Consider the following 24648-nt stretch of genomic DNA (forward strand, 5'->3'; position numbering starts at 1 on the left):
CGGAGTCAGACCAGACGGATATAAGAGAGTGGTCCTATTGGGATCCAGGAAGTGGGCGGGCGGAGCTCGTCCACTACGAAAGGAGCCCCCCCCAGCCTAAGGGGGAGATCCACAGGGCCTGGAGAGCCAACTAATTACGGGGGACAACTAATGAAAAACAGGGACGGGAGTGTGGTCAAAGGGTCAAACGAAGGGAACCGGACGGGGACACCGAGCAGAGAACCCCGGACAGCGCCCACCGCTCCTCAAAGGCGTCAAGGGAGTCGGTGGACGCCGCCCAGAGGAACTCCGCTCGGAGACGTGAACGGACAGAGGATCGGAAATAGGCCCCGCAGTCGCAGGAGACTCCATCGGCCAACCTCCTCACCCTGGTTTTAAGGCAGATATATCAGCCTCAGGGTGAGCAGGTCCCTGCTCCCTGGATAGCCAAACAAAGGCGACTCCAGGCCAATCAAGACACCTGACACCAATTAACCAATTAAGCTCATTAGGCTAATGGGGACAGGTGGAACCAAACGAGGTCTCACTCAGACTGCTTAAAAGCTCTCCTTTCCAGTTCCCTAGAGAGAGCCCAGGTGAAAGGAGCTGGAGGAGGAAGGATTGCTGTATCCTGAGGAAGGGATGAAGCTTGGAAGAGGGGACCACGGGGGAAGTGGCCCAGGGAATCAAAGCAGTGTTTAGTGGTGGAGGGAAACCCACCAACAGCTGCTATCCTTAAGGGCCCTGGGCTGGAACCCAGAGTAGAGGGTGGGCCCGGGTTCCCCCCTCTCCCCGCCCCCATACTCTACAGAGATCCCCTTGAGAGGGGACACAGGACTCGGTCCCTTCAGGAGGGCGAACTGTGTCTACGGAGCAACACAGACTATGGGGTGTTTCCCCGTCCCATCTTCCATACTGGCCTGTGATGAGAGTAACCCAAGAGGCTGTGACTCTGGCCACTACGCTGTGAAAGGAAGGTCACATTGGGGCCTTAGTGAGTTTGAGGCCCCTGGATGTGCCAGGAAGCACGGGGCCCACAATTATAGGCTTGGAACTTTGTCACAGTATGTATGTGTAGTCAGGGAGTGCGTGTGTGTGTGTACACAGGGAAGGAGGGTGTTTGTGTGTATATGTACAGGGAAGGAGGATATGTGTGTGCGTGTACACAGGGAAGGAACGTACGTATGTGTGTACGTACGTACGTGCAGGGAAGGAGGGGGCGTGTGTGCAGGGAAGGAGGGGGCGTGTGCGCGTGTACACAGGGAAGGAACGTGTGTATGTGCGTACGTACGTACGTGCAGGGAAGGAGGGGGCGTGTGCGTGTGTGCAGGGAAGGAGGGGGTGAGTGTGCAGGGAAGGAAGGGGCATGTGCGCGTGTACACAGGGAAGGAACGTGTGTATGTGTGTACGTACGTACGTGCAGGGAAGGAGGGGGCGTGTGCGTGTGTGCAGGGAAGGAGGGGGTGAGTGTGCAGGGAAGGAAGGGGCATGTGTGCGTGTACACAGGGAAGGAACGTGTGTATGTGTGTACGTACATGCAGGGAAGGAGGGGGCGTGTGCGTGTGTGCAGGGAAGGAGGGGGCGTGTGCGCGTGTACACAGGGAAGGAACGTGTGTATGTGCGTACGTACGTACGTGCAGGGAAGGAGGGGGCGTGTGCGTGTGTGCAGGGAAGGAGGGGGTGAGTGTGCAGGGAAGGAAGGGGCATGTGTGCGTGTACACAGGGAAGGAACGTGTGTATGTGTGTACGTACGTACGTGCAGGGAAGGAGGGGGCGTGTGTGCAGGGAAGGAGGGGGCGTGTGCATGCCTGTAGGCTGTCTGTCTGCACCTAACATTCACTGGGGCACTCCAGCTGCGTCTGCACTGCTGGCTGTGGGGCTGGCCCAGACGCTCCCGGGCTTGGGGGGCGCGTTTCTCTCCTCTCCTGCTGCATGCCTTTGGCTTTGTAACCAGGTTTCTTGTCTTCCTTCTCTGTGTGTTCGTTTGACGCTCCCGCTGACGGACTCTGGGCATGGCAGAAGTCCTCCAGTTCCGCATCCTCCGAGGCCTCGGAAACCTGCCAGTCAGTTAGTGAATGCAGCTCCCCCACCTCGGTTAGTTCTAGCTCTACCGCAGGGGCGTGCTCAGGCGGTGAAAAGGTGAAGCCTTCATCAGCAACGTCCCCCTCTCTGTCCATCTCTCTCGCTTCATTGGGGTTACGTTTCCCATGCAGATACCCCAGGGGCAGCACAGTCCATGGCACCTGGGGGCCTCTTGGGAGACGCACCCCTCCCATCCCATTAATCTCCCCCTCCTCCCCCTCCATCTCCACTCCTGGGCTGCCCTGGCTCTCGACTGGCTTTGTGCTTTGTCACGGGCTCTGAAGCCCTGGTGTGCGTCTGGCTTCCCTTCCCCCTGCCTGCCACGCTGCTCGGCTCCCTGGCTGCGGGGGGACATGGCACAGAAGTGAGTGCAGGGTTTTCTTCACCACCGGTTTCTTGCTGTGTTTCAGCTGAAACCTATGAATGTAGCTCATGTGGCCAGGACTGAAGGAAGCTCCCGAAGAAGCCTGAGCCTGGTGTGTATTTCCCAGCGTGTCTGTGGGCAAGGCCCTGTCAGAGGTCTGGAGATGGGAGACGTTGGGTCACGTCTCTCCTCCCCGCAGGGGGCTAGGGCAGGGCCCTCCCCTCGGCTGCAGTAGACTCTCCGGTGCTTTGCGTAGGGAGGGGTGGCACTTTGCCCCTGGGCTGGAACTGGGCTGTGCTATGCTGCCCGCACTGAGCCCAGCTGGGGTGAGGCTGGCAGGCCAGGTGGTGGAGAAGCGGGACAGGTCCTTGCCGTGCCGGGGCAGCCCAGCACTACGTGACCTGCAGCCTAGAAGCTAGCCGGTGGGTCTAAAGCAAAGCAGGCTGCATGCAGCCATATTTCCAATGCTGCTGGGGCTATGCGGCTTCTGCGCTGGTGAGCCAGTAAGGGATGAGCAGAGCCACGGTAGGTGTTGATTATTGGCTTGACACACCGTGTCTGTCTCTCCCGCTTCCTGAGCGACCCCAGCGCTTGCTGAGCAGCCTGGAGCTCCAGGCCGACAAACCCGCTGCTTGGCCCGCTGGCCTGGGGGCTTCACCCTCTGTGCTCCTTGGCTGCGACAGCAGAGTTGGCCACCCCACGGCTTCCCGTATGACAGGAAGCAGGGCTGCATTCGCCTTGGGTTGCCTCCCAGCCCTTACCCTGGGATCTCCAGCCCAGGCCCTGTCATTCGGCTGCTCAGCACCCCTGATGCCTGGGGGTCAGGCCATCCTCTCTGCACATCTTCTTCCTCCGAGGGAAGCAGAGACGGGGGGGGGGGGGCACCTGAGACTGCCCCGAAATGGGCCCAGCCTTGGCTTGAGTGTGATCCCAAGACGAGCGGAGTTGCGGGAGAGCCAGGCATTTTCCTGACTGCCAGGAGGCTGAATCGGAGGCTCTGTGGCGCCAAGGAAGGGGCACATAGAATGGGGGCTAGCACAAGGGACTGAGCGGACATGTGGGTCAGATGGGACACAGGAAAGGAATAAGGGGTGAAGAATGCGAAAGATGGATAGAAATGTGCCCGGGAGGGAGATAGATGGGGCGGGGGGGAAGAAAACCAGGGAGGGGGATGGGTGGGGATAGGTGAGGAGGGAGATGGGCAAGGATGGGTAGGGAAGGAATGGGTGGAGTTGGTATCTTGTCCAGATGATGGTGTGATTGTGGCTGGAGGTTATTACTAGGCATTGGGCTGAATGGTCCAGGCTAGACCCCCCTCGGGACTCCCTGTACACACGCATGCCCACGTGTGCACACCTACATACACAGACGCGTGCACGCACATGGCCTTCGTACTCTACATGTGGCCACGGACAGAGGCTTTGGTTCACAAAGAAGCGAGAGCCTGGCATACCAGCCCATCCATCCAGGGTGGTGGCACGATGGTTCACACAGCCGCTGCCTCTGCTAATTTGCAGCCAGTCATTTCTGTGTTACCACCAGGACCCTTCCCTCCCTCCCACCCCCGCACTCTCCCCTCTGTTTCTTTCCATGCTCACTAATCCTTTGCTACGTTCCTGTCCCCCTGAGGCCAAGCCCCCTGTCTTACCAGGTCTGCCTTGCCTTTTGCAGGATTGGTCCAAAGCCAGTCCTTACGACCAGCCGGTGGTCACCACCCTGCAGCGGAGGAAGGACCGTGTGGAGCATCTGCGGGAGGCCGAGATGGGCTCCGCCGGCATGGGGTACCCAGGAATTAACCTGGAGGACGTGCCCAGGCCCAGGATGTCCCCAGCTACCATCGCCGCCAAGGTACAGCTGTTAAGGAGCGAGGGGAGGGCAACGTGGGACCATGGAGACTGTTTGCAGCACTAAATGCTGGGTTCGAGCTCTGCTCCTGCGCAGTTCACTTCGTGGTTCCCTGGGAGTGCCTGGATGTCCCGATCCTGCCCTCCCGCCCTGGGGCTTGTTTGCTGCCCTCCCCCTCGCTGGGATGGCCGTGTGCTTACAAACCCATCTGTGTGCACAGACCTGCTGGCTGGGAATCAGTCCTGCCCCGTGCTGCTGATGACCCCAGCCCGACTTGCAATATTCATGTCAGTCGCTCCTGACTCCCAGTCATGCCCAGAGACCAGGGTGAGAGGAGTAAACTCCTCTGACTGGAAGCTAAGGCAGATTGTGATGGGTCCCTCTGGTTCTCCAACAGCATGGTGAGGAGGTGTCCCCTGCTGCCAGCGACCTGGCCATGGTGCTCACCCGTGGCCTGAGCCTCGAACACCAGAAGAGCAGCCGGGACTCCTTGCAGTACTCCAGTGGCTACAGCACCCAGACCACTACACCGTCCTGCTCAGAAGACACCATCCCGTCTCAAGGTAGCCTCCATGCAGCCGGGCTGGCAAGGGGGCTGGGTTTTCCAGGCCTTGGAGTGACGTGCTCAGCCAGGGCTGATGCCCAGGACTCACTGAGATCCACTGCTCGCATGGCAGTCCTGCTGCAGGGATCTCAGGATGGAGCCACTGGATTCCTTCTGCCGAAGGGATCAAATGGGGCAGGATAAATCAGGAGCTGCTGTGGAGCTGCAGGATGGGGCCGAGCTGGGGGCTGGGAGGGAGCCGGGAGTTCCCATCATGCCACAGGGAATTCTCTACATCCAGTTTTGCAAACAGTATTTTAGATTCATAGAACTGTGGGGCTGGAAGGGACCTCGAGAGTGCGTCCGTGCGTCCCCCCTGCATGGAGGCAGGACTGGGCACCCTGAGACCAGCCCGCAAAGGGGTTTGTCTCCTTGCTCTTAAAACCTCCAGAGGTGGGGTTTCCTTGGTGACCTTGGTACTGAATAAATAAAAAACGGTTCCTTGTCACAACCTGGAGGAGACAATGACGTCCGCTTTTTCAACCTCTGTTGCAAAATGTGGCTTTCCATTTGTCCACCAGCATGTGTTTGCATGATGGTTTGTGGTGCGGTGGGTGGGCTTTGGTCACGTTTGCACCCATGACTGTGGGGTGGAGTGTGGTGGCTATGTTGTAAGTGGTGTGTGTGTGTGTGTGTGTGTGTGTGTTTTGTATGAGTTTTGTGTTGCGTGTAATGTGATGGTGTGTGATGTTTTGATTGTGTGGTGTGTAGTCTGGTTGTTATGTTTGTGTTGTGTTATAGTATGTTGTGGTCGTGTGATGTGTATTTTGGATCATGCTGATTCTAGGTGCTAGCGTTTTGGCTGTGTGGTGTGGTTGAGTTTCTGGTGGTCGTTGTGTGTGGAATGGTTTTGTTGCTGGTGGTTCTATGTATGTAATGTGTTTGTGGTTGTCTTGCTGGTTCATGTTTTGTGGTTGTGTTGTGCATGCTGTGGCTGATAGTTGTGTAGCTGGAGGTTGTGGTTTGTGTCATGCTGACACTGGTGATTGTGGTGCATGTATTATGGCTCTGGTTGTGTTGCGGCTGGTGTGGTTGTGGCATATGTATGGCATGCTGATACTATGTATTGATTGTGTTATGTTCCTGGTGGTTGGGGGGGGGGGTCGTCATGCTGATGCTGTGTTGATTGTGTTGCACATGTGGTTGTGTTGTTGCTGGCAGTGTCGTTGTGGTGTGTGGGTGCCATGCTGATATGTGGTGTTGATTGTGTTGCATGTGTTGGTTGTGGTGATTGGGCCTGTGTCGCACTGACACTGCATGTTGATGGTGATTGTATTGCCTGTTTTGCGCTGACGCTGCGTGTTTATGACACAGTTGCATTTGGTGGTGTCGCGCTGACGCTGCATGTTTTTGGTGATTGCATTGTATGTGTTGTGCTTGTGTATTGCGCTGACGCTGTGTGTTGGGGATAGCGTTGGTTGTGGTGGTGGTGTTGGCGATTGCATTGCACGCGGTGGCTGCGGTGGTGGGGTGTCTGTCACGCTGACGCTGTGTGGTGGTTGCGGTGGTGGTGTGTGTGTCGCGCTGATGCTGTGTGGTGGTTGCGGTGGTCGTGGTGCGGGTGTCACGCTGACGCTGTGTGGTGTTGGCGACTGCGTTGCGCGCGGTGGTCGTGGTGGTGTGTGTGTGTCGCACTGACGCTGTGTGGTGGTTGCGGTGGTGGAGCGGGTGTCGTGGTGTTGGCGACTGCGTTGCACGCGGTGGTTGCGGTGGTGGTGTGGGTGTCGCGCTGATGCTGTGTGGTGGTTGCGGTGGTGGTGTGGGTGTCGCGCTGATGCTGTGTGGTGGTGGCGATTGCGTTGCGCGCGGTGGTTGCGGTGGTGGTGCGGGTGTCACGCTGACGCTGTGTGGTGGTTGCGGTGGTGGTGTGTGTGTCGCGCTGACGCTGTGTGGTGTTGGCGACTGCGTTGCGCGCGGTGGTTGCGGTGGTGGTGTGTGTGTCGCGCTGACGCTGTGTGGTCTTGGCGATTGCGTTGCGCGTGGTGGTGCGGGTGTCGCGCTGACGCTGTGTGGTGGTTGCGGTGGTGGTGCGGGTGTCGCGCTGACGCTGTGTGGTGTTAGCGATTGCGTTGCGCGCGGTAGTTGCGGTGGTGGTGTGGGTGTCGCGCTGACGCTGTGTGGTGGTTGCGGTGGTGGTGCGGGTGTCACGCTGACGCTGTGTGGTGGTTGCGGTGGTGGTGCGGGTGTCACGCTGACGCTGTGTGGTGGTGCGGGTGTCACGCTGACGCTGTGTGGTGGTTGCAGTGGTGGTGCGGGTGTCACGCTGACGCTGTGTGGTGTTGGCGATTGCGTTGCGCGTGGTGGTTGCGGTGGTGGTGTGGGTGTTGCACTGACGCTGTGTGGTGGTTGCGGTGGTGGTGGTGTGGGTGTCGCGCTGACGCTGTGTGGTGTTGGCGACTGCGTTGCAGGCGGTGGTTGCGGTGGTGGTGTGGGTGTCGCGCTGACGCTGTGTGGTGTTGGTGACTGCGTTGCGCGCGGTGGTTGCGGTGGTGGTGCAGGTGTCGCGCTGACGCTGTGTGGTGGTTGCGGTGGTGGTGGTGTGGGTGTCGTGCTGACGCTGTGTGGTGTTGGCGACTGCGTTGCGCGCGGTGGTTGCGGTGGTGGTGCGGGTGTCGCGCTGACGCTGTGTGGTGTTGGTGACTGCGTTGCGCGCGGTGGTTGCGGTGGTGGTGCGGGTGTCGCGCTGACGCTGTGTGGTGGTTGCGGTGGTGGTGTGGGTGTCGTGCTGACGCTGTGTGGTGTTGGCGACTGCGTTGCGCGCGGTGGTTGCGGTGGTGGTGTGGGTGTCACGCTGACGCTGTGTGGTGTTGGTGACTGCGTTGCGCGCGGTGGTTGCGGTGGTGGTGCGGGTGTCGCGCTGACGCTGTGTGGTGGTTGCGGTGGTGGTGGTGTCGCGCTGACGCTGTGTGGTGTTGGCGACTGCGTTGCGCGCGGTGGTTGCGGTGGTGGTGCAGGTGTCGCGCTGACGCTGTGTGGTGGTTGCGGTGGTGGTGGTGTGGGTGTCGCGCTGATGCTGTGTGGTGTTGGTGACTGCGTTGCGCGCGGTGGTTGCGGTGGTGGTGCGGGTGTCGCGCTGACGCTGTGTGGTGGTTGCGGTGGTGGTGGTGCGGGTGTCGCGCTGACGCTGTGTGGTGGTCGCGGTGGTGGTGGTGCGGGTGTCGCGCTGACGCTGTGTGGTGGTCGCGGTGGTGGTGGTGCGGGTGTCGCGCTGACGCTGTGTGGTGGTTGCGGTGGTGGTGGTGCGGGTGTCGCGCTGACGCTGTGTGGTGGTTGCGGTGGTGGTGGTGCGGGTGTGGTGTTGGCGACTGCGTTGCGCGCGGTGGTTGCGGTGGTGGTGCGGGTGTCGCGCTGATGCTGTGTGGTGTTGGTGACTGCGTTGCGCGCGGTGGTTGCGGTGGTGGTGCGGGTGTCGCGCTGACGCTGTGTGGTGGTTGCGGTGGTGGTGGTGTCGCGCTGACGCTGTGTGGTGTTGGCGACTGCGTTGCGCGCGGTGGTTGCGGTGGTGGTGCGGGTGTCGCGCTGACGCTGTGTGGTGGTTGCGGCGGTGGTGGTGTGGGTGTCGCGCTGATGCTGTGTGGTGTTGGCAACTGCGTTGCGCGCGGTGGTTGCGGTGGTGGTGCGGGTGTCGCGCTGACGCTGTGTGGTGGTCGCGGTGGTGGTGGTGGTGCGGGTGTCGCGCTGACGCTGTGTGGTGGTCGCGGTGGTGGTGGTGGTGCGGGTGTCGCGCTGACGCTGTGTGGTGGTCGCGGTGGTGGTGGTGCGGGTGTCGCGCTGACGCTGTGTGGTGGTCGCGGTGGTGGTGGTGCGGGTGTCGCGCTGACGCTGTGTGGTGGTCGCGGTGGTGGTGGTGGTGCGGGTGTCGCGCTGACGCTGTGTGGTGGTCGCGGTGGTGGTGGTGGTGCGGGTGTCGCGCTGACGCTGTGTGGTGGTCGCGGTGGTGGTGGTGGTGCGGGTGTCGCGCTGACGCTGTGTGGTGGTTGCGGTGGTGGTGGTGGTGCGGGTGTCGCGCTGACGCTGTGTGGTGGTTGCGGTGGTGGTGGTGGTGCGGGTGTCGCGCTGACGCTGTGTGGTGGTCATGGTGGTGCGGGTGTCGCGCTGACGCTGTGTGGTGGTTGCGGTGGTGGTGGTGCGGGTGTGGTGTTGGCGACTGTGTTGCGCGCGGTGGTCGCGGTGGCTGACGCTGTGTGTTGCCCCCAGGCTCGGATTACGACTGCTACTCGGTGAACGGAGACGTGGAGTGCGACAGCCAGAGCGAGTTTGACAAATCCTCCACCATCCCGCGCAACAGCAACATCGCCCAGAACTACCGCCGCATGATCCAGACCAAGCGCCCCGCCTCCACTGCTGGGCTGCCCACCGGGACCCCCCTGCCGGCTAGTGCCCCCCCTGGCGTGGCCACTATCCGCCGCACGCCCTCCACCAAGCCCTCAGTGCGCCGCACCCTCTCCAACGCCGGGCCCATCCCCATCCGGCCCCCTATCGTCCCGGTGAAGACCCCCACGGTTCCAGACTCCCCTGGCTACACAGGGCCCACCCGGGTGGGCAGTGAAGAGTGTGTATTTTACGCCGACGACGCCTCGCCAAACACCCTGGACTTCGCCAAAGCCTCGCCCAAGAGGCTCAGCCTCCCCAACACAGCCTGGGGTAGCAACACCATGGAGATCTCGGTGTACCCGGGCGCAGGGCAGCACCTCTCTGCGGAGGAAGAGGAGGACCAGCAGCTGGCCGCCAACCGGCACAGCCTGGTGGAGAAGATTGGCGAGCTGGTGGCCAGTGCCCGTGCCCTGGGTGAGGGCCAATTCCCCTTCCCCACCGCTCTCTCTGTCCCTGGCCCTGGAGTGGAGATGCCCACTCTGCCCCCAGCTGCCTCCAGCGACCCCCCTGCGGAAGACATGCTGGTAGCCATCCGGCGCGGGGTTCGCCTGCGCAGGACCATCACCAACGACAGATCCGCCCCACGGATATTGTGATGACACTCCCCCCACCCACCGCATCCCATGGGAAGAGAGCAAACACAGGGTCCGGACTGAGCACAGAAGAGAAATCAATCCAATAAAGAATCACTGAGGCAAAGCCACTTTATGGAGCTAGAGACGAGTTTAGATTTAAATGGAAATTTAAAAGTCTTCGCTAACAAACTTGCAAGGCGCCACCTAGGAGGCACTGAACTGGTTTTGGAGCCTATTTTATATTTCATTTCTCACGCCCTTCTGCTCCTCCTAGTTCCCCCTCCCCTCCCCACGCCTTGCTCCTGGCTGTTAAAGACTCCTTGCTGCCAGCAGGAGGCAGCGCTACAAGAGGGGGCCACCCCCACTGTGTGTTGCGGGGGGTGGAGGGGGAGCACAAACCTGGACTCAAATAAGCAGCTACATAATAAGTATAAAGAACACACACAGACAGACAGACACACACACACAACGCCCAGGACTGCTGGCTGCTGTAACCCCACAAGCCACCTCCCTCCTCTTCCTCTGGATGTCACTGCCTCCCCAATATGCCTTTGCTGGCGGAGCAGCTGCCCCTACATGTGTGCCCCCTGGGAGTGGATTTGGGGGCTAGCACTTCATAGTCTCCGGTTGAAAACTTGGCACTGTACCAAAAGCCAGGCTCTCTTCCCCTCCTGAGTAGCTGAGATGTGGAAGGACTTCCCCGGCTCTGCCCAGACCTCAGGCCAGGGGTCTTGGGTACATGTGTTTCTCAGGAGGTTAGACTGCTTGTGTGGGTCTCTAGCCACGTAGTGACAAGGCAGGGGTAGGGGTGCCCATCTACAGCTCTGCTAGCAACCAGCAGCATTGGTAGTTTAAAGGAACCGGCCTGCTCAAGAGTTACCTTTTCCCGCATCCAGCTTCACAGCCCACATTTGCCCTGGGGCTGGTTACCGAAGTCCAGGGTAAAGGGGTTGCCAGACAGCTAGGAATCCAGCAGGCTTCTGCGAGGTGAGCCTCGGAGTGTGCAGGGGGATCTGGGGCTGTTTGTGCAGCACAGTCCCTAGCTGGGTGTTTGCATGAGTGTGTGTGAAGCTGGGGGGTTGCATGTGTGCCTGGCTGTGGATGGATGCAGGGTTTTGCAGCACGGCGGGGGGTGCATCTGCCCACACTTACTCCTGCTCTCCCCTAACAGTCGTAGCCGCCAGATCAGCACGAACACGGAACGCTGACCTGGAACGGGACAGCCAGCACCGGGCCCCGGTGGATTTGTCATGGTGAAGTGCCCTTGAGCTGGGAGGCCCATCCCTGGCATTAAGCTACACAGGGCTGTGCCGCGGGGACTCAGTGCCCTGTGCCTTCCCTTTCCCAGTAAGATGCCATCCCATGAGGAATGGGAATCTCAGGTCTTGCTCAGTGGCCATTCTCCCCCTGCCCCTCCAGACTCACAGCCAGTCTCACCTACTCCACACCCGGTCCCATTGAAAAGAATGGGGACTCCCCACACAGGAAGGTGTTACTCAGTGGGAGTAAAGGTGGCAGAGTCAGACCTGCCTCTTTTACAAAACATCCGTTAGCCTCAGTGGCCGTGGCCTGCGAAAGCACCGACTGGATACACGGTGGGCAGAGCTGGCAGGCCAGAGCCCATAGGCCCTGCTGAAGTTCTCTCAGTGAGGACATGGTTCTCATTGGGGCACAGGGGGACCCTAGATCACAGCTCCTTGTCACTGAGCTCTGATGGTAAATTTAACGCTGCTTAGCCCAAGGCCTCCGGGGGCTAATGATCATGAGCATCCCAATAATCATGGCCTCGTGGCATCTCCCAGCACCAGGTTACTGGGCACCTGCTTTCCCACGACTGCCAACCTGATGAGGTGCTGCGTCCTTCCTCAGAAGTCAATGGTGAAACCATAGACTGGGGCACAATCACTGTCCCCGCATTAACTGGATTTCGAGTTAGAGGCAGTAGAGCCACCGAAGGGTTAATTTTGGAGGCGGGAGGGTGGGGACAGATTTCGGGATGACCGTCTGTGTTCTGTTCATAACCTGGTCTGATGGACACACCTCCCTCATTGCTTATAAGCTGGGCTTTGCCATGGTGGTTGGATAAATACAGTGAGAGAACAGGAACGGGGATCTGCTGCAGGCCAGTGCGCTCCCGTAAAGACCTTGCAGCAGCTGTGCCAAAGGAAGGGCTCGCTGATTCAGCATGATCTGGATCGCTTGGTAAACTGGGTGCAAGCAAACAATACTCATTTTAATAAGGGTAAATGTCCAAGTACACATCTGGTAACAAAGAACATAGGCCATGCTTGCAGCCTGGGGGACTCTCTCCTGGCACGCAGGGACTGAAAGAGATTTGGAGGTGTGGGTGGATAATCAGTGAACGTGAGTTCCCAGTGCAACTCTGTGGCCAAAAGAGCTAATGCTATCCTGGGGTGCATCAATGGGAATGATGAGTAGAAGCAGAGAGGTTCTTTTGTCTCTGTATTTGGCACTGGTGCGACCACTGCTGGAATCCTGTGTCCAGGTCTGGTGCTCACCATTCCAGAAGGATGTGGGTAAATTGGAGAAGGGTCAGAGAAGAGCCACGAGACTGATTAAAGGCTTAGAAACCCTGCCTTGGAGTGACAGACTCAAGGAGCTCAGTCTATTTAGCTAACAAAGAAAAGGTTAAGGGGTGACTTGTAGATTCTTATAGATTGTGATCGTGGGGAGCAACCATTGAATAATGGGTGCTTCCGTCTAGCCGATGAAGGTCTAACACAAGCCAGTGGCTGACAGTTGAAGCTAGACCCATTCAGACTGGAAAGGAGGTGTACATGTTTCATGGGTAGAGTAATTAGCCATTGGAGTGATTTAGCAAGGGTCGAGGTGGATTCTCCATCAGTGACAATGTTAAAATCAGGACTGGCTGTTTCTTAAAAAGCTCTGCTCTAGGGATTACTGTGGGGAAGTCCTATGGCTGGTACCATGCTGGGGGGGGTCAGACCAGGTGATCCCAGTGGGCCCTTCTGGTCTTGGAATCTGCATCTATGCCTGGCCTCCTCCATGCCATGCATGTTGAGCTGGTAGAGTGTGAGGGTGCTCAAGCTGTCTGCCTCTTGCCCTTCCCTGCTTCCACCCCCACCCCAAACCTACAACATCTGTACTGGCTGACAGAAGGTGACATTGGGAAGGAGGAGGGATTTGTGATGAGTGAGTGCGTGACTGGAGGGGAGGAAGCTAGGGGCAGGGTGTCCTGGCTGAACGGCAGTGGCTATGTGGTCTTTAGGGTTTGGGTTTGGAAAGGGGAGAGCTGGTCTTTCCCTGCATCTGATTGGATAGGAATGAATAGTACTCAATCAGCTTGCTAGAGAAATGATGAGTTATGATTGGTTGAGAGCTGATCTAATCCACCCCCCTCCCTTCCTCACCCCTTTACCTTAAGAAGCCAGAAGCACTGGCCTTACACCCAGGATCCCTCCAAAGGACCAATAGCTCAGAGGTGCCATCGTCACCAGGTGGCCGACAGCAGTGCGGTGGGGACAGAGAACCACCATTTGGTTATTACAGGAGAAGGGAGCCACACGAGGGCTACCCTTGGCCTGCTGTATTTTGCACTGAACAGTAGCTGAGCAGAAGGGATCCTGCAGCAATGGGAGCCATGTCAAAGACCCTGGATAAGCAGACTGAGCTACTATGAATAGAATGGCCCAGTGATTGGGGATCTCCATTGATTTTGGTGAGTTGCACCGGAGATGAGCAGGGCCCGTTGATTTTGGTGGAGTCACACTGTAGTTGACTCCCATGGTTTTGATCTTACTGTTCATCTCTCCTGTAGCCTGCCAGGCTTTCAACAGCATGCTGGGGGTTGGCTCTCCTGTTCCTTGAGAAACATTTCAGCCAAGCAGAGCAGCCCTGTGCCTCTCTGAAGTAGATGTGTGATGGGCGGGGCTGGAGAGGGGGGATTGCATTAAGAATAAAGGCCAAGCTAGTAGCATGTACAATCCACCTCTGATGTGAAAAGCAAAGGTCTCTGAACTGCAGCCAAGGAGCTCCCCTGGGCTCCGAAGGTCTTAGTCTTTTTGAAAATGGTTATTTTAAGGATCTGTAAAAGGCCTTTAAGAAAGCACAACCTCTTCTTCCTCCCTCCCTGGCCTTTTCTTTCGCCTTCTCTCTCCCACTCCTCATGCAAAGCACAGCAGATCACCACGATGTACATAGCTCCAAAGGGGAGTTCCCAGCCCGCCCCACCAGCCCAGGGGTGTGTGGGTGTGGGTGTGTATGTGTGTGTCGCATCTCAACCCAGTTACTCTTACACTGTGTAATAAAGATTAGTTATAACCTCTCTCCGTCCCGTCTCTCCTGCCCCTCTTATTGTGACCAGAGCTGATGATGACGCGTGACAACTGTTTGTTTTTTGGTTTTATTTTTCATTTTGTACAGAGAAAAAAATTTCCTTTTAAAAAAATGTCTTTCGACTGAAGTAACTTTTCTGGTGCTGTTGTTAACTTGTTCCTTTTTTTAATTTATTTCCCCCCCACACCCCTGCTACCCTTTCCTCACCCTCTCTTTTTCTTTTGTTTTTTGGATAATTATCCTGTTCCCCACCCCATCCTTGATTTAAATAGTCACTGCTACAAGTAACGAATGCACTGTGAAGATTCCAGTATTAATAAAAGTTGTACTGTAATTAATACTTGGGACTCACGTTTGTTCTTGTGTCTCACCTGTTCTTTCACCTGTCCCACTTCCTTGCTCCACAACTCCTGACTGAGCTTGTAGAAGGAAGGTAATATGGATGGGGGATGAGGTGGACGAGGCTTTCTTCCGGCAACTCACGGAAGTTACTAGATCGCAGGCCCTGGTTCTCATGGGAGACTTCAATCACCCTGATATCTGCTGGGAGAGCAATACAGCGGTGCACAGACAATCCAGGAAGTTTTTGGAAAATGAAGGGGACAATTTCCTGGTGCAAGTGCTGGAGGAACCAACTAGGGGCAGAGCTCTTCTTGACCTGCTGCTCACAAACCGGGAAGAATTAATAGGGGAAGCTAAAGTGGATGGGAACCTGAGAGGCAGTGACCATGAGATGGTTGAGTTCAGGATCCTGACACACGGAAGAAAGGAGAGCAGCAGAATACGGACCCTGGACTTCAGAAAAGAAGACTTTGACTCCCTCAGGGAACTGATGGGCAGGATCCCCTGGGAGAATAACATGAGGGGGAAAAGGAGTCCAGGAGAGCTGGCTGTATTTTAAAGAATCGTTATTGAGGTTACAGGGACAAACCATCCCGATGTGTAGCAAGAATAGTAAATATGGCAGGCGACCAGCTTGGCTTAACAGTGAAATCCTTGCTGATCTTAAATACAAAAAAGAAGCTTACAAGAAGTGGAAGATTGGACAAATGACCAGGGAAGAGTATAAAAATATTGCTCGGGGATGCAGGAGTGAAATAAGGATGGCCAAATAACACCTGGAATTGCAGCTAGCAAGAGATTTTAAGAGTTACAAGAAGGGTTTCTTCAGGTATGTTAGCAACGAGAACAAAGTCAAGGAAAATGTGGGCCCCTTACTGAATGAGGGAGGCAACCTAGTGACAGAGGACGTGGAAAAAGCTAATGTACTCAATGCTTTTTTTGCCTCTGTCTTCACTAATGAGGTCAGCTCCCAGACTACTGCACTGGGCAGCACAGCATGGGGAGGAGGTGACCAGCCCTCTGTGGAGAAAGAAGTGGTTCGGGACTATTTAGAAAAGCTGGACGAGCACAAGTCCATGGGGCCAGATGTGCTGCATCCGAGGGTGCTAAAGGAGTTGGCTGATGTGATTGCAGAGCCATAGGCCATTATTTTTGAAAACTCATGGCGGTCAGGGGAAGTCCCGGACGACTGGAAAAAGGCTAATGTAGTGCCCATCTTTAAAAAAAGGGAAGAAGGAGGATCCTGGGGACTACAGGCCGGTCAGCCTCACCTCAGTCCCTGGAAAAATCATGGAGCCGGTCCTCAAGGAATCAATTCTGAAGCACTTCGAGGAGAGGAAAGTGATCACTTAGAGGATCAGGAACAGTCAGCATGGATTCACAAAGGGCAAGTCATGCCTGACTAATCTAATTGCCTTCTATGACGAGATAACTGGCTCTGTGGATCAGGGGAAAGCGGTGGACATGTTGTTCCTTGACTTTAGCAAAGCTTTTGACACCGTCTCCCACAGTATTCTTGCCAGCAAGTTAAAGAAGTATGGGCTGGATGAATGGACTATAAGGTGGCTAGAAAGCTGGCTAGATCATCAGGCTCAACAGGTAGTGATCAATGGCTCCGTGTCTAGTTGGCAGCCGGTATCAAGTGGAGTGCCCCAAGGGTTGGTCCTCGGGCTGGTTTTGTTCAATATCTTCATAAATGATCTGGAGAATGGTGTGGATTGCACCCTCAGCAAGTTTGCAGATGACACTAAACTGGGAGGAGAGGTAGATACACTGGAGGGTAGGGATAGGATACAGAGGGACCTAGACAAATTAGAGGACTGAGCCAAAAGAAATCTGATGAGGTTCAACAAGGACAAGTGCAGAGTCCTGCACTTAGGACGGAAGAACCCCATGCACCGCTACAGACTAGGGACCGAATGGCTCGGCAGCAGTTCTGCAGAAAAGGACCTGGGGGTTACAGTGGACGAGAAGCTGGATATGAGTCAACAGTGTGCCCTTGTTGCCAAGAAGGCCAATGGCATTTTGGGATGTATAAGTAGGGGCATTGCCAGCAGATCGAGGGATGTAATCGTTTCCCTCTATTCGACATTGGTGAGGCCTCATCTGGAGTACTGTGTCCAGTTTTGGGCCCCACACTACAAGAAGGATGTGGAAAAATTGGAAAGAGTCCAGCAAAGGGCAACAGAAATGATTAGGGGGCTGGAGCACATGATTTACGAGGAGAGGCTGAGGGAACTGGGATTATTTAGTCCGCAGAAGAGAAGAGTGAGGGGGGATTTGATAGCTGCTTTCAACTACCTGAAGGGGGGGTTCCAAAGAGGATGGATCTAGACTGTTTTCAGTGGTAGCTGATGACAGAACAAGGAGTAATGGTCTCAAGTTTCAGTGGGGGAGATTTAGGTTGGCTATTAGGAAAAACTTTTTTCACTAGGAGGTTGGTGAAACACTGGAATGCGTTACTTAGGGAGGTGGTGGAATCTCCTTCCTTAGATATTTTTAAGGTCAGGCTTGACAAAGCCCTGGCTGGGATGATTTAGTTGGGGATTGGTCCTGTTTTGAGCAGGGGGTTGGACTAGATGACCTTCTGAGGTCCCTTCCAACACTGATATTCTATGATTCCACGGAGAGGTGGCTGATTCTTGTTAGCGAACAGGAGACAATGTCTCACTTGATCTGGACATGCTTCATTGGGGTGACTGTTCTTTTCGAAGCTTTACAGCAAATTGGTTCTGGCCTATGATAGTGCCTGACCCTTAGTTGGGATGGTATTACCAAACAAAGCTCTCATTTTGCTAGTGCTGAGTGGTTAAGTCAGGGGTTAAGAAATTCTAAAATTTAATTATGGTCTATTCATGCAAGAGTTGCCTTTCAAACATTAAAAGATGTTAAATGACCTAATTAGCATTATTTTTAGTTTTAACTGCTGCGGTATTCTATTTTAAAACTTTTGAGGCCTTTTTTTTTTTTATTGGCTTCTTCTCTGAACTTGAGACACCAAAAATATTGTGGGACATAAAGTGGTTTGGATGTGTAACTAGTGGCAGACTTGCTCGTATGCATAGGATATTGGGAGCTGCCCCTCTCCTATCTGTATTGGCATGATCATTAAGACATAGTCCACACAATCCATAACTACTTATTCCTGGGCCTGCCCCTCTTCTAGTTCCATTATAGCACACCTTCCTTCTCCTCGTTTCTCACCCAGGGCCACTGGGCTCTTTGGGTCTTGCCTTCTCCTCGGCCTCACTTTTTAATGTGATAATCTCAATGCCCAGAGGTGCTCAGCATCAAAACGGGGATGAAATGCACCATGCTCATGCCATGGATATGGTCGAAACAGAGACAAGCAAGCCTATTTTGCAGAGTGGAGGATGACTGGCTAATCCCCATTGTCCCTAGCTGGGGTGGATGTTGCAGGCTGGGGCTAACATGCTGACCAGGTGGTGGGGGTGGGGGTCCCAGCACTGGGATAATAGGGTGATGCTGCGGATCAGGCTGGAGGAGAAGGGGTTGGCAGGCCTGCGGTGCACACTGGAGAACAGCAGCTCTGGCAGATGGGCAATGCTGACAGAACTGGGGATGAGGCAGGTCAGCAGTGAGGTGCATGGGGAAAGCTGAGACCAGCACACACCTGCCCCCCACAGCCACCTCTCAGAAGAGAAGCGCAGTTCCCAGAGGGAGTGCAAAGAACCCAGTCTGCTTGTCCCGTAGAGCCCCCCGGCCCCGCGCTCCCGCAGAGCCGGTCTCTGCACAGAGCCAGCAGCAGCTTGCCAGCATTGGCCTGGAAGGGGACAATGGACATGCAGCCTGTTGCAGCTTGTGACGGTTTCAGCTCAACAGCTCTGTGAATTTCAGGTCTGAAATGGGAGACTCTGGTCTCTTCCAGGGAAAATCCCCCTTCACATCTCCAGCCACACGGGCCAGGGCCTTGCGATGATTCCTCATGGGGCAGCGGCAGTAGCAACTTTGACAGCGTCCTCACCAGGGGAGCAGCCCCCCCCCCCCCGGGGAGAACTTGGACCCCACTTCCTTAGGGAGGCCTCCAGGCTGTTGAATCACCAAACACAATGGACCAAACAGCCCAGACCCAGGTGCTCAGTGAAAGCCGGGGCGGGGGGTGCAAACAGCTGAGTGCCCCCTTCTTCGAGGAGGTTGGTATCTGTCTCTTGCTCCAGTCTGGCTAAGCCAGGACTAGGGCAGAAGCGGGACGCTCCCCACACTTGCCCTGAAGGGGTAAATGTAGATTGAGAAAGGGGCTAATTAACCCAGCAGGGCACCTCTGGGGAAGCAGGTGGCTCAGCAATCCCCTGAGGGAGGGAGGGAGCCTGGCAGGAGGAGGCAGGAGCCTGGCCGCTGAGGAGGTTGCTGGGGAAGGGTTTGGAGGCTGCAGAGGCAGCCTGGAAAGAGGGTGTTAGGAGAGTGGCAAGCTCAGAGTGCCAGGCATTAAGGAAAGGGCTCAGGGAAAGGCAGTGAGGGCCCAGAGGAAACAGACCTTGGCTGCTGCCTGAAGGGTCCCTGAGTCAGAGCCCAGAGCAGAGGGTGGGCCCGGGCTCCCTGCCCGTTGCTGAGGGGGTGGCACCTGGGGCAGTGAATGGGGGTGCAGAAACAAGCCTTTCGTGGCACAGAAGGGGAAAGCATGGAGCGTGACCCAGCCAGGGAGCTGAGTCCTGGCACGGAGCTGTAGACCCAGAGAAATGGCTGGAGAGCCAGCCTGCAACCACAGGAAGTGGCATGGACCTTGCGAAGCGAATCCCCAGAGCCGCCAGGAGGAGACGCCAGCCTAGAGGTGAGTCGAGCTCCCTGTTTCAAGCCCCAATGGGCGCCTACATCTGCAGGCAGGCCTCTGAACTCCCCCAGTCATGCCTGGGATTCCATGGACCACAACAAACGTCCTGTCAGACTGCTGCCCTGTGCTCAGGCAGGCTGGACAGTTCATTGGTGTCTTACAGAGACGCAGCCAGGTCACTGGCCATGCCCGTCGCTGCTCCGGGAAAAGGCCAGCACCCCTTTGGGGATGGGAGGGTACAAAGACAGCCACTCAGCCCTCCAATATCAAACCAGGCTGGGCAGAGCCGGCGTTCGTGAGCAGCCCCACAGAAACAATGCAGGCTGTGTCGCCCCACACTTACAAATGAGCCGAACATAGACTCATAGAATATCAGGGTTGGAAGGGACCTCTGGAGGTCATTTAGTCCAACCCCCTGCTCAAAGCAGGACCAACACCAACTAAATTATCCCAGCCAGGGCTTTGTCAAGCCTGACCTTAAAAACCTCAAAGGAAAGAGATTCCACCACCTCCCTAGGTAACCCGTTCCAGTGCTTCACCACCCTCCTAGAGAAAAAGGTTTTCCTAATATCCAACCTAAACCTCCTCCACTGCAACTTGAGACCATTACTCCTTGTTCTGTCATTTGCTACCACTGAGAACAGTCTAGATCCATCCATCTAGATCACTAATGAAAATATTGGACAAAACCGGCCTCAGGACCGACCCTTGAGGCATTCTGCTTGATGTCGGCTGCCAACTAGACATGGAGCCATTGATCACTACCCGTTGAGCCCGACAATCTAGCCAGCTTTCTAGCCACCTTGTAGTGCATTCATCCAGCCCAGACTTCTTTAACTTGCTGGCAAGAATACTGTGGGAGACCGTGTCAAAAGCTTTGCTAAAGTCAAGGAATAACACGTCCACCGCTTTCCCCTCATCCACAGAGCCAGTTATCTCGTCATAGAAGGCAATTAGATTAGTCAGGCATGACTTGCCCTTTGTGAATCCATGCTGACTGTTCCTGATCACTTTCCTCTCCTCGAAGTGCTTCAGAATTGATTCCTTGAGGACATGCTCCATGATTTTTCCAGGGACTGAGGTGAGGCTGACCGGTTTGTAGTTCCCCGGATCCTCCTCCTTCCCTTTTTTAAAGATTGGCACTACATTAGCCTTTTTCCAGTCATCCGGGACCTCCCCTGATCGCCATGAGTTTTCAGAAATAATGGCCTATGGCTCTGCAATCACATCAGCCAACTCCTTTAGCACTCTCGGATGCAGCACATCTGGCCCCATGGACTTGTGCTCATCCAGCTTTTCTAAATAGTCCCGAACCACCTCTTTCTCCACAGAGGGCTGGTCACCTCCTCCCCATGCTGTGCTGCCCAGTGCAGCAGTCTGGGAGCTGACCTTGTTCGTGAAGACAGAGGCAAAAAAAGCATTGAGTTCATTAGCTTTTTGCACGTCCTCTGTCACTAGGTTGCCTCCCTCATTCAGTAAGGGGCCCACACTTCTTTGACCACTTTCTTGTCGCTAACATACCTGAAGAAACCCTTCTTGTTACTCTTAACATCCCTTGCTAGCTGCAACTCCAAGTGTGATTTGGCCTTTCTGATTTCATTCCTGCATGCCTGAGCAATATTTTTGTACCCCTCCCTAGTCATTTGTCCAATCTTCCAGTTCTTGTAAGCTTCTTTTTTGTGTTGAAGATCAGCAAGGATTTCACTGTTAAGCCAAGCTCGTCGCCTGCCATATTTACTATTCTTTCAACACATCGGTTTGTTCCTGCAACCTCAATAAGGATTCTTTAAAATACAACCAGTTCTCCTGGGCTCCTTTCCCCCTCATGTTATTCTCCCAGGGGATCCTGCCCATCAGTTCCCTGAGGGAGTCAAAGTCTGCTTTTCTGAAGTCCAGGGTCCGTATTCTGCTGCTCTCCTTTCTTCCTTGTATCAGGATCCTGAACTCAACCATCTCATGGTCACTGCCTCTCAGGTTCCCATCCACTTTTGCTTCCCCTACTAATTCTTGCTGGTTTGTGAGCAGCAGGTCAAGAAGAGCTCTGCCCCTAGTTGGTTCCTCCAGCACTTGCACCAGGAAATTGTCCCCTACACTCCCCAAAAACTTCCTGGGTTGTCTGTGCACCGCTGTATTGCTCGCCGATACATAAGCCACAGCCCCATTCTCGAGACGAACCAATGGGTGCATGTGGCAGGGCGGGGGAATAGAGTGCAGTAAAGAACCGGGTCTCAGTTCCAGGTGGACATTGCAAACCATAGAGAGCAAAACACTGAATTGTAAAATATCTGTAAAAATAGAGAAACGACCTGCCCTAGTTCCTCTCTCTCTCTCATGCACCTTAATTCTTCATCCTGCTTTTGCTTCTTCCTTGTCCTTCACCGCTGCCCATGTGTGGCTGCAGCCCAGCCGGCTGCCATGCGCCACCTTTCAGGCCAGGCTCACCCGGGGGCGCAGGTGAGGTGAGGCGAGGCGGCTGTGTTCACACATTCACAGTGGCTCTCAGCTCGCTGTTGAAGTCAATGGCACTATGACAATTCACACCAGCTGTACCAGAGACCGCTGACCTTCTGCAGAACACAGACCGGAGCACGTCACTCAGTGCCTAGTCCTGCCGCTAGCCCTTCACTTCGGGCTGAGCTGGAGCCAGCCTTTTAGAATCACAGCAATGTCGGGCTGGATGGGAGCACAAGAGGGCATCTAGTCCAGCTCCCTGCGCAAAGGCAGGACCATTAAACCTAGACCAGCCCTGACAGGTGTTTGTCCAACCTGTTCTTCAAAACCTCCCTTGACGGGGATTCCACCACCACCCTTGGACACCTGTTCCAGAGCTTAGCCACCCTTAGAGTTAGAAAGTTTTTCTAATATCGAGCCTCCATCTCCCTTGCTGCAGATTAAGCTCATTACTTTGTGTCCTATCTTCAATAGACTTGGAGAACAATGGATCACTGTCCTCTTTGGTCCCCTCATCTCAAAAAAGATATACTGGCATTAGAAAAGGGCAACTAAAATGATTAGGTGGTTGGAATGGGTCCCCTATGAGGAGAGATTAAAGAGGCCAGGACTTTTCAGCTTGGAAAATAGGAGACTAAGGGGGGATATGATAGAGGTCTATAAAATCATGAGTGCTGTGGAGAAAGTGAATAAGGAAAAGTTATTTACTTGTTCCCATAATATAAGAACTAGAGGCCACCAAATGAAATTAATGGGCAGCAGGTTTAAAACAAATAAAAGGAAGTTCTTCTTCACACAGCGCACAGTCAACCTGTGGAACTCCTTGCCTGAGGAGGTTGTGAAGACTAGGACTATAACAGGGTTTAAAAGAGAACTAGATAAATTCATGGAGGTTAAGTCCATTAATGGCTATTAGCCAGGATGGGTAAGGAATGGTGTCCCTAGCCTCTGTCTGTTTGTCAGAGGGCGGAGATGGATGGCAGGAGAGAGATCACTGATCATTACCTGTTAGGTTCACTCCCTCTGGGGCACTGGCCACTGTCGGCAGACAGGATACTGGGCTGGATGGCCCTTTGGCCAGTCTTATATTTTTATGTTCTTTGTAACAGTTCTTACCATGTTTGAAGAGCGTTACCCACCGCACCCCGACCCCGAGTTGTCTTTTCTCAATGCTAAACATGCCCAGGTCTTTTACCCTTTCCTCACAGTTCAGGGCTTCTAACCCCCTTTGATCATTGTTGTGGCTTCTCCTCTGAACACTCTCTAGTCTGGCCACAGCTTTCTTAAAACATGTATCTGTTCTGCAACCTTGCCGTCCTTCCTTGCTGGCCTGGTCGAGCAAAGTTGGAGTCGTAATTCTCCACCAAGGCAGCAATACCACTGCTAGAAACTGCAGCCCAGAGAGCTCTCCGGCAGCTTTGTCACCGTGTCTCTACAGCTGCTCTGGGTAAGCTGCACAGCATGGAGGTATAAGTACCCAGGCTCCATCTATGCTGCAGCTTCCACAGCCGCTAGCCCTGGGGGAGAATTACAGCAACTGTTTGCTAGAGCAGATACAGCCTGTGGTTAGGTAATATGGTCACTCAGTGTCAGGCCTCAGGGCCTGCAGCAGAACCATCTCTGGGCAACCTAAGGAGCACAGCTAGCCTATTGTAGGTTGCCTGATTGGCTATGCCATCTGATTGGTTGGAGGAGTCAGCAGACTGACTCTTAAACCAGCCGTTCAGCAGCTGGTCAAAGCATGTGGCCCAGCTAGAACCATGCCTGTGCCTGCTTGTGCCCACCTTGTTGCAACCTTCCCCTGCCTTGCCTCACTCCAGGTAACCGGCTCTGACCCTCGGGGCTGGCCTCGGACTCCGGCTCTGTCCTTGGGCCTCTATTCCTGGCCACTGAGTCCTGCTCCAGTCTTTAGACCTGACTCCTGCTCCAACCACCCAGCCCGGTCACGTGACAGGGAGTTACTGCTGGTTTTCGCATGATGCTGAGGGAACTAAAGCCAGGGTTGGCCATTTGAGGGCTCTGTCAAGACCTGTTCAGTTGCTAGGAGCCACCATGGACTGCTTGTTCAAATGCCGGTTGTTGGGGGAGGCCCAGGGGGAGTTGAGGCTGGGCGACTGGAAGTGGGTTTTTCCAGCATCTGGCTGAAGATCCTGAGGTGGATGCTCAGGACACCAGAAACTTGTCCATCAGGAAAAGCAGCACTGAGACCACGGCTGGGGGCATAGGACCCAGAAGCTTCTTAGGAGGACATCTGACCTGGGATCTGTTGTAAGGCTTTCCAGGACTTGAGAAGGTGAAGAGGGCACCTCTAGATTAACAATACAGGAGTTCATTTGTCGGGTTAGTTGTAACTAATACAGCCAGTGTGTTAGGTGAGCTGTGGTGACAGGGTTTTCCTGGAGTGGCCTTTGAGGAGCACTTTTCATATTCATCAGCAATCACTTGACTCTGGGAACCAGGTCCTTGCAAAAGGGAGCAGAGTGAGGGGGTGACACAAGATCAAGTTTCCAAGGGCAGACTGTGGTGGCGGTAGCAGTCTTCCCCCAGTCCTGGGTACAGGAAACCTGGGGTCGTGACACAGACCAGGGAGGAAAACGTTCCTTGGCTCTGATAAACCCAGTTACACAAGAGCTGCCTTGAATATTGTTCTTTGTCTGCGTGAGCCCTGAAGGAACACCCTGAGGAGTGCAGGAGAGCTAAGGCAACAGCAGCCAGAGAGGCTGCTAACTTGCAACCTCCAAGGTCCCTGGTTTGGTGCTCGGTGTTGGCAGCCCTGTGAACCTCCCTTAGCCAAAGGAAGGCTTTTGATGTGACAACAGCTGCACCCTTTCCTGGGGGAGCTGCGGAGAGTAACTGCTTCTGAGTGGGTGTCATGCTTGTGGGGGCATGATCCAGGGCCTGGGAGTGTGTTGGGGACACCCTGCTG

At 55.1% G+C, this 24648-nt stretch overlaps 1 protein-coding gene across 7 annotated transcripts in view; it reads left to right on the forward strand.

The window, feature by feature from the left end:
• MTSS2 (MTSS I-BAR domain containing 2) overlaps window positions 1-14478 on the forward strand; it is an 86930-nt gene extending 72452 nt beyond the window's left edge. For 2 of the 7 annotated variants that reach the window (XM_084644162.1, XM_084644166.1), the window contains exons 11-15: window positions 1999-2073; window positions 2472-2537; window positions 4097-4273; window positions 4668-4833; window positions 9072-14478. In XM_084644162.1, coding sequence (XP_084500288.1) covers window positions 1999-2073; window positions 2472-2537; window positions 4097-4273; window positions 4668-4833; window positions 9072-9844 — 1257 coding nt within the window. In that variant the 3' untranslated portion in view covers window positions 9845-14478. Of the gene's footprint in view, window positions 1-1998; window positions 2119-2471; window positions 2538-4096; window positions 4274-4667; window positions 4834-9071 lie in introns of all 7 variants that reach the window. The other 5 variants (XM_084644163.1, XM_084644167.1, XM_084644164.1 and 2 more) reach the window with 4 other exon arrangements.
• Window positions 14479-24648: the final 10170 nt, after the last annotated feature.

This window comes from Lepidochelys olivacea (assembly GCF_965140295.1).
Source record: "Lepidochelys olivacea isolate rLepOli2 genome assembly, chromosome: 12".
In the NCBI taxonomy this organism is placed as follows: domain Eukaryota; kingdom Metazoa; phylum Chordata; order Testudines; family Cheloniidae; genus Lepidochelys; species Lepidochelys olivacea.